We start from the raw sequence: 8796 nt of genomic DNA, 5'->3' as shown, positions 1-8796 counted from the left end.
TTAGCTGCAATATTTGATGACGACCGTGAAAAATGACGTCATCAATGTGTGAATCAATGGTACTGGAAACCAGGTGTTTGTAGATATGAACACACTATCATAGTAAGTCAGCCTTATACATAAAGGTCACAGAGGTCATTGCTTATCCGTTTGGTCCACTTACATACGGGAGCGGATCTAGCGGCATACCTCATAAACTGGACTGGTCATCTTAATCGTACAATGTAATATATCTTTTTTCATCTTTGATATTTGTTGAAAAACCACTCGGAACTCCTCGAATGTCACCTCAGACGTGGTACGAAAACTTCCATATTAGAAGCTAAGGGACTACTTTCAAAACAGCATGACCGTCAGTCCATCAATGCTGCCTCTTGTGTGGTTCTTCGAGTAAAAGGTTACATTCTCTCTCTCTCAGAATAAGGCTATTCAAGATAGCTACCGTTTAAATTTAGAAGAGTTTCTGGATATACAGCTCGAGGAGCACTTCTTTCCTTCGGTTTTGATGTGCGCGTTGTGTGCTAAAAAATGCTCATCTTCGGGTAGCTTCAAGGAAGAAGCTTTAGAGTTCCGATTTTGACGTTTTTTTTGTGACTAAGTCCCTTCAATCGATTCGGCCAGGGTCTTACTGAACTTCTTTTTTTGTCTGGTCTTTGTCGTTTTAATCAATCCGACCAGGGTCTTACTGAAATTCTTTTGTCTGGTCTTTTTGTTTATTGTTTCGTATCATAATCCTGACTAATTAAAAGTGGTTGTTGAAGAAGGATTTCTTTCTTAAGTGTTCATACTGTTGAATGTTTATATTTCAGGATACAATTGTATTTTGTAATTTCTACCTTCCAGGTTAATAATACCTTACCCATAAAGCATTCTAGATCTGATTTATACAACATACATGAATCTAGGTTAACTTACTTCTGAAACAAGTCTAGTCGAACCTTCTTTTCACCTTTTTCTTCTTTAGAATATTGAAATTTCGAAAATTCAATATTGAAAATTATTGGATTTTCTGAAATTATGGATATTTTGTAACTTCCTCTCCAGAGTTTGACATTTTTGTTTTCCTATTTCAAAATTTAATCTTGTAATCCTCCCATAATCACTTTAGGACATTAGCATCATCGACGAACTCGAGAAGTACGAAACAGCTATATGATGCAGTTTGATTTATTTTGGATTTACTGTATCGAATCAAGTCCGTGTTTTGTCCTCCCTTGGTCCCAGCATTTCCATGTTTCACGTTGTTCTAAATGAACCCGTATAAAAAATGTATAGCAACACAAACGCCTGTGAGCATTGTGATATTTTTAGACAAATTCTGTTTAAAAATAATTATCAATTCCATCAGATATTAAATTATAGTAATAAGAGATGATACAACAAGAAACAAATGTGAAATTAATATTTTTTATTCGTAATTAGAACTGAGTTTTGAGGGCGTTACTTGTTTTACACCGAAGTGACCCCTGCATTGTCTCACAACTGAAAATGGAACACTCCTCAGTGTAGTTCCTTCATATATTGGAATTTTATCAATCAACTTTGAATTCAATGAGTGAGAAGTTATAACACGGACAAGGATAGAAAGACGGAGTGAAGAACAAGGCAGATACTTAATGAACATATGGCTTGAAATAAAAATGGACAGACGATCTTTTAGTGCATGCCAGAATTGTGTCACCTGAAAAGCGTCAACTAAACATAGACCTATCAATAAGATAATAGGTATGAAACTAGACACCATCGACAATGCATTGTTTATCTCTCCTTCTTCTATGTGCCGTACTTATCGGTCATGTTAACACCAAACGAAATATTCCTCTGTCGCAGGATGTACGAGATGCCATTGACCAGTATATTGCACAAAACCAAATAGTGAATATGGAAAGCATTCGTGCGAAAGATGTGCAGATCTTGACCAATCGTCTGAAAGAAGTTGAGAGCGTGCATGCCAAAGATGTGCAACACTTGACCAATCGTCTGAAAGAAGTGGAGAGCATGCGCGCCAAAGATGTAGAAATCTTTACAAAACGTCTGGCAGAAGCGGAGAGCATGCGTGCCGAAGATGTGAAGATCTTGACAACTCGTCGAAAAGAAGTGGAGAGCATGCGCGCCAAAGATGTAGAAATATTTACAAAACGTCTGGCAGAAGTGGAGAGCACGTGTGCAAAAGATGTACGAATCCTGACCAATCGGATAACGGAAATGGAGAATTTGTGTGTAAACGATAGCCAAACACTACCCAATCGCCGAGAAGAAATGCTGAATCTGCGAGAAATGGAAAATCCTACCAATCACGTGGACGAATTACAATATATGCGCACCGGTAATGTGCAGAGCCTGGCCATACCAACAGATGTCGACTTTATGACCAATCATATGCAAGAAGAGAAACCCTTTCTAAGCAAGGACATTAAGGACCTGGCCAAAACTTTAACTACTAGTGCACAGAAAAATCGTTCTAAAAATATGCAGCCTGTGCAAAAGGATGCACAAGATATGAAATATCCTTATCAAACCCCGGACAAACGATCTTCACCATTGATGAGTTCAAGAGTAGGTAAGTATTGCAGATACGTTTTGTCATGCGAAAAATATTGCACGATTTCAAGAAATAATTGATAATGATTAAGAGAGGCAAAGTCACATTGTCTGTGCCATTAAGACTTAAATGTTGTATATTCTATATCAGGATATTGCTTACTTAAAGTACTATTTTCCTTAACAAGAAAGTTTCAATACCAACTGCTTTTGCCTGGAGAGACGTCTAAGATATGGCCAAAACAGGACAGGGACATGACGGTTTCGGGATAATCCATGTTCACGAGATTTCCGATAACTTGTAAACGTTGGATCATCCATTGACGAACCATCTTCGCTAGTCTAGGTTTCTGATTACGTTTAACTCCAGGAACGTTTGTGGAGTGTAACGTAATCAGAAGCCTTGGCTAGCGAAGATGTTGCCGAACAGACTATATCAAATCTAATTTTCAGGTTTTATTTGCACTTCTTCGTGGTGAAGTTGATGTCTTTGATTGTTCTTTCAGCATCTGTAACCGACTGGGTCGCGTTCCATGCCATACTCCATGCGCCAATGTCAGACCCAAGCTGGGGACATATCATCCCTTTCTCGGAAATAAAAACAAACATCGGCAACAACGAATACCACCCGACTACAGGGGTATTCACTTGTAAAAAGGCCGGAATATACGTCTTCTCGTGGAGTATCCGAGTCAACCAGGCTGACCATGGGCTAGAAACGGAACTGGCATTAAATGGTGCTACGGTCGGATACAACACTGCAGGTGGCGGAGACGGAAATACTTGGGGATACGGGTCCGCTACTGTGACCCTGTACTTACAAGTAGGTGATGAAGTTTGGGTAAAGGCTGGTGGACGTATTGATGGTATCACAATTAGTCCGATTAGTATGTTTACGGCGTTTCTTGTACACGCCGACTAAAGCATCTGAAAATAGGATTGTCTTTTGATTTTTTTTCCATGATGTTGAGTAAAATACTGTGATTAATATGCGTTTGATTCTTTATTCTATTTTTCCTGACTTCTTTTCCTTCAAATCGGTGTTAATCTGTTCCCTGAGCTGTATTTTCTTTTGGATATGGATCTTAGTGTGTTTCTGCTTTCTTGTGATAACATGTTGGCAAATCTGTGATTTCTCCAACTGTTATTATGACTGCCCGATGGCTTAGTAGATTGCGCACTCGTCTTTCACAATGATGACCAACTGTGCAATTGTCGATCAGAACAGCGAAGGTGTGAGGTCAACCGTAACCACTGGTTTTCGACATTGAGTCTTGTTTCTTCAAACATTAAGATCACAGCACGTTTTAATTCGGGTTTGCAAGGGATACACATAACAAGCTGTCTCATACCCCTGGTTGATAAAGCGAGTGATAAAAAAAATTCTACAAGTTCGTTCCAAACCTATACAAGAGTTTAGTGATACCTACCTGTGAAGGAGTTGAAAAGCGAAATTGCAAATGTGGCTTTCAACTTAAAACTAACTGTAATTGTATTTATCGCTTTTGAAGTTGTCAATACATCATAAATAACATTGTCGTTTGTTTAAAAAGTGCATACACATCTCTTTTTTCATAAAGATACATTTGCTGTTACAGTTGTAAACGGAAATGGGGCAAACTAATATCCTAGCCCTAGAAGTCTTCTCCTGAGGTACTTTCCTGTCGTACGCAAGTAAAGAAATTGGGCCAGATTGACCACGAAGTCTCAATTCTGGCCCAAGTTTTACACTCATAGGTATAAACTGTGTATAAAATCACATTAAATATATTTTTAAGGCTTTGGAACGGAAGTCTACAGAAAATTGGGATATTTCTGCATAAATATGGGGAATAATGACTGAAAGAATATAACTCTGGACTAAATTGCGTGTAACACAATAACTAGTGTTTCTCTTGACGTTAGACACGTGACGTAATCGTCATGGTTATCTACCCATCATGCATTGCTTCGTCAAACTTAGAAGACGGTATAATTTTATCACTGATGACTGGTAGAGAGCAGTTTAGTGAGAAAAGTCGCACCGATTTCCATCTAATGGCTAGTCCTTCTCGTAAATACATTAACAGTGACTGTTCATTGTACAAATATCTACTCCATATCAATCGAACACTTTTTAGCACATCCATACAGTCGATCAATACGCCCTCGGCGATAGTCTGGTAAAACGTGACATGGAATTCTGGGAAGGTGTGTAGCAGCTCTTGGATATGTTATTCGATTTATTTTTCCAGATTTTTATTTCTTTATATTTGTGAAGTTCTTGTGTCATTTTTCGCTCATATTTTGTCTCCCTGTGTAGAAAGTAACATGATGTCATTTGTCTCTATAAGATCGAATTTGGAAACATTATCTCTTCTCTTCCAGCTGAAAACTTTCATTCCTAATGTCTCATTTTAACAGTGCTTCACATTTTGGCGTTTACGTTGAGCTTTTGCCTCCATTAACATGACTGACGAGTCTTAAAAGGACAAAACAGCTGTATAATGTCCCTAACATCACTGACTAATCCTAGAAGGACGAAACAACTGTATGATGTCCCTAACATTACTGACTAATCCAAGAAGAACAAAACAGCTGTATTATGTCCCTTACATCACTGACGAGTCCTAGAAGGACAAAAGAGCTATATAATGTCCCTCATACCACTGACTAATCCTAGAAGGACGAAACAACTGTATGATGTCCCTAACATTACTGACTAATTCTAGAAGGACGAAACAGCTGTATGATGTCCATCACATCACTGCCGAGTCCTAGAAGGACAAAACAGCTATATAATGTCCCTCATACCACTGACTAATCCTAGAAGGACGAAACAACTGTATGATGTCCCTAACATCACTGACAAGCCCTAGAAGGACGTAACAGCTGTATGATGTCCCTAACATCACTGACGAGTCCTAGAAGGACGAAACAGCTGTATAATGTCTCTTATACCACTGACTAATCCTAGAAGGACAAAACAGCTGTATTATGTCCCTAACATCACTGACGAGTGCTACAAGTACTTAACAACTGTATGATGTCCCCAACCACACTAATGTGTCTTAAAATGACGAAACAGCTGTACGGTACAGCTCAATTCATTTTTTACTGTATCTATTTCTTTATTTGTTTTGAAAGGTGACATCTTGTATGTTTTTGTATACTCTTTCTCTGTCAGGGTGAATGTCTACTGACGTCACTAGAACTCTCGGAATGTCGGTCTGGGATGAAAGGGGTACACAATCACAGGTGTCTGCTTATGGTTAGTATTAATAGAAAAAATAATATAAGACCCTACTCATACCATACCAACAAGGTGTAACACTCGATAAAGCGGAGCTTTGATTCGAACCACGGCCGTCTAGGTAAAAGGCAAGTGGTTTTGTATTCTTTTAAGTACCGTATTTTGTACTTTCATATGATTATTTCATTTTTTTTAAAGGAAAGCGTTGCAGAAATTGAGTATTTTATTCTTGGAATCCAATAATGTTTTCCTATGGAAAAAAATAAGTCGTTTCATAATATTATTAATTACCTCACTCTAGACATATTTGGAAGACAATGGGGAAAGATACATACAATTCAATATCGCAGTAGTACATAAACAGTAATTATAACCGAAAAAAATCTAGTAACAAGATTTCATTTTGAATGCATGTACACTTGTACCGGCACATATATGATTTTTATTCTCTCTTTTTTTTTTAAAGTTCTAAATGCTTTTGTTTTAGCGTAAGCAAGAGGTCGAGAAGGTACACCGATTGAAGTTAAGGGAGGGTGATGGAAGGATGGACGGAAAGAGCTGTTGAGAAGAGAGAGATATTAAGTGTGAGAGGGAAGAGGGAGGAATGTGAAAGCCAGGGGAAGAGAGAGATGCTTTATATTGATTTTATTGAACGGATGCATACCAAGGTTTTCCTAATCGAGATAATTTTCATATCGAGTTAGAATTTTCTTTAATAGCTCTATGCAGATGATAGTCTATTTGTTGATCACGGCTTGAGAATCTAGCGGCAAGCATATTGACGTATGGAAGCATTAAGTACGAATTGCTTAATATCAATAAATAGCAGGCGCGTGCAATCTATCACGCGCGCACAAGACAAAATAACTGTCGTCTGCTTTTTCCATAGGTCATAAGAGTTCAAATGATCGTCACCTGGCTAAATGTTGATAAAATTATCCATAATACATAGAATTGAGGGGTCAAACTGGGTCAACCGATCATCAAGGTGGTCAATAACCGATAAAGGGACGAGCATGCGCATTAAGTATGATTATCCTGTATGAAAGCAGCTAGACTTTCCGGTCGATGGATTTGCTGCATAGGAAACGACTCCATCTTGTTTGGAATGTCCGAGATATAGAATGAATACATTGTAATGCAATTCAATAAACCAGTATAAAATGGTCGATTTTATTGCGCATGAAAATTGAACAAACACATGACTTTTGTGTGACAGAATGAACAAGATAGCGTGTCCATTCATCACGGTTAGGGATTTTTACGACGAATTCTAAAGCTCTTACTATCAAACTGCCCTATTCAGTACCAAACTCGTCCCATACAAATATTTACAAATGTGTGATAAAAAACAACAAAAATTCAAACTCAAAATCGATTAAACGAGAACAAAATAAAAACAAAAATTTAGATTTTCATGAAGATTCGTGAAAAATGCACAAGAACATTCGATCCAGATAAAAATCAGTTTAAGTTGATGATATAATTCCCGGTACCGTTTGGTTATTCGCCAGAACGCTATATATCTCGTTGTATATTTATTTCCTAATCATGTGTTGTTGTTTTTTTGTTTTTTTTTTGTTGTTGTTGGTTTTTTTTTTTTTTTTTTTTTCATTTTTTTATGACTGTTCCGAAAACAAAGAGCAAATATTGACAAATAAAAGGGAACCTTCTTCTGCATCAGTATCTAAAAATACATCAAAATAATGTCGATGAACGAAGGAAATGTATATACATGTACTTTTATACAATGGAGACCCTTGCAACGCACAATGAAAATAAGACCAGGTGTTTTGAAAAAGTAAGCGTCTTCATCTTCGTTCAGATCACTCGCCCGTCATGTTAAGCTTAATTGATTCAAGGTTAAGACAGGCCCAGGAAATTAAAACTAAGTTTTGAAAACAGAGTCAGCAGTTGAAAGTTGAATGAATGGGCTTCTCTTTTTATCAAACTTAATAAGGAAATTAAAATAATTAATATGAAGAGCAAAATTCCGAAACGCGAGTGCTTTTAGCATGGTTCAAACATTATGTAAATGTAGGTAAAATTGCGGATGTAAATATTAAGAAGTGAGTGATGCGGTTGACCTACATATCATTTACGCTCGATGTGCTGTTCAAGGCGTACTAAAATTACCAGCATTTAAGAATTATCTCTTTATCTACAAAGAAGGATCGGCATATCCATATCAGAATTGATATTTATTGTACGAGCGTATTGTAAAAGACAAACATCCTGGTTTAATAGTTATCTGTTTGTAGACAGTTGATACATCTATACAGCTAGGTCCCCTCCGATCATTCCATAAAACAAACCATAATTACGACTAAGTCCGCTTTGTCCGATCACTGCTCTGTCCTCCCTCCGCTGGAAACTCAGACATTTAGGCGAGACAATGGTTTGTCATGCCCGTGCCTCACAGAACCGATGGATCGCTGTTATTGAGCACGATGAGCCGAGTCAAACATCTATCACTCAAGTACGTCCGAAATTGATAATAGTCGGAACCGGAGAAGGTGAGCGGGTCCGGAACGACACGGATAGACACTTACCAGACCGATAGGTTGTGATTTTGGCGTTCATAAAGATCGATTCACATTAAGACACGAAATACCGTTTTGACTCATGAAGTATGTTTCACTTAACGTTTTATCTGAAAATATCACACTAGCATTGATAGTAGGGGGGAGGGGTGGGGAGGAGGAGGGAGAGAGGGAGGGGGATGAGGAGGAGAGGAGTGGGAGAGGAGGAGGATGAGGAGGGGTGAGGAGGAGGAGGAAGAGGAGGAGGGGGGTGAGGAGGAGGAGGAAGGGTGGGGATGAGAGGAGGAGGAGGAGGAGGAGGAGATTGTTACCGGAGGAAGATTTGACGCTGTCTAACAATAATCCTACATGTCATACATCACATAACTGCCGATCAAGCAAACATTCTCGACTAAGGAGAGTAATCCTTTACCAATGTCCTGTGAAGAGATGTCATTATTAATACCACACTTATATAAAGATTGACTGGTTTAGATTTAA

General features: G+C 38.2%; 1 protein-coding gene across 1 annotated transcript; it reads left to right on the top strand.

Annotated features, from left to right (window-relative positions):
- Positions 1–1750: 1750 nt before the first annotated feature.
- On the top strand, positions 1751–3533 carry LOC117345299. The gene is made up of 2 exons (XM_033908356.1): positions 1751–2560; positions 3048–3533. The coding sequence occupies exons 1-2, from the start codon at positions 1882–1884 to the stop codon at positions 3461–3463; spliced, it is 1095 nt and encodes a 364-aa protein (XP_033764247.1). The 5' UTR covers positions 1751–1881; the 3' UTR covers positions 3464–3533.
- The last annotated feature ends 5263 nt before the right edge of the window (positions 3534–8796 follow it).

This window comes from Pecten maximus, chromosome 16, assembly GCF_902652985.1.
Source record: "Pecten maximus chromosome 16, xPecMax1.1, whole genome shotgun sequence".
Classification (NCBI taxonomy): domain Eukaryota; kingdom Metazoa; phylum Mollusca; class Bivalvia; order Pectinida; family Pectinidae; genus Pecten; species Pecten maximus.
Note: the sequence above shows the minus strand (reverse complement) of the source record. Positions and strands in the feature narration are given on the sequence as shown.

What these genes read in the sequence shown, in the direction of transcription:
- LOC117345299 (XM_033908356.1), top strand. Translation starts at nt 1,882, where the DNA reads ATGGAAAGCATTCGTGCGAAAGATGTGCAGATCTTGACCAATCGTCTG. An exon ending in ATTGATGAGTTCAAGAGTAG is followed by an intron (nt 2,561 to 3,047) that starts GTAAGTATTGCA and finishes TTGTTCTTTCAG; the next exon opens with CATCTGTAACCGACTGGGTC.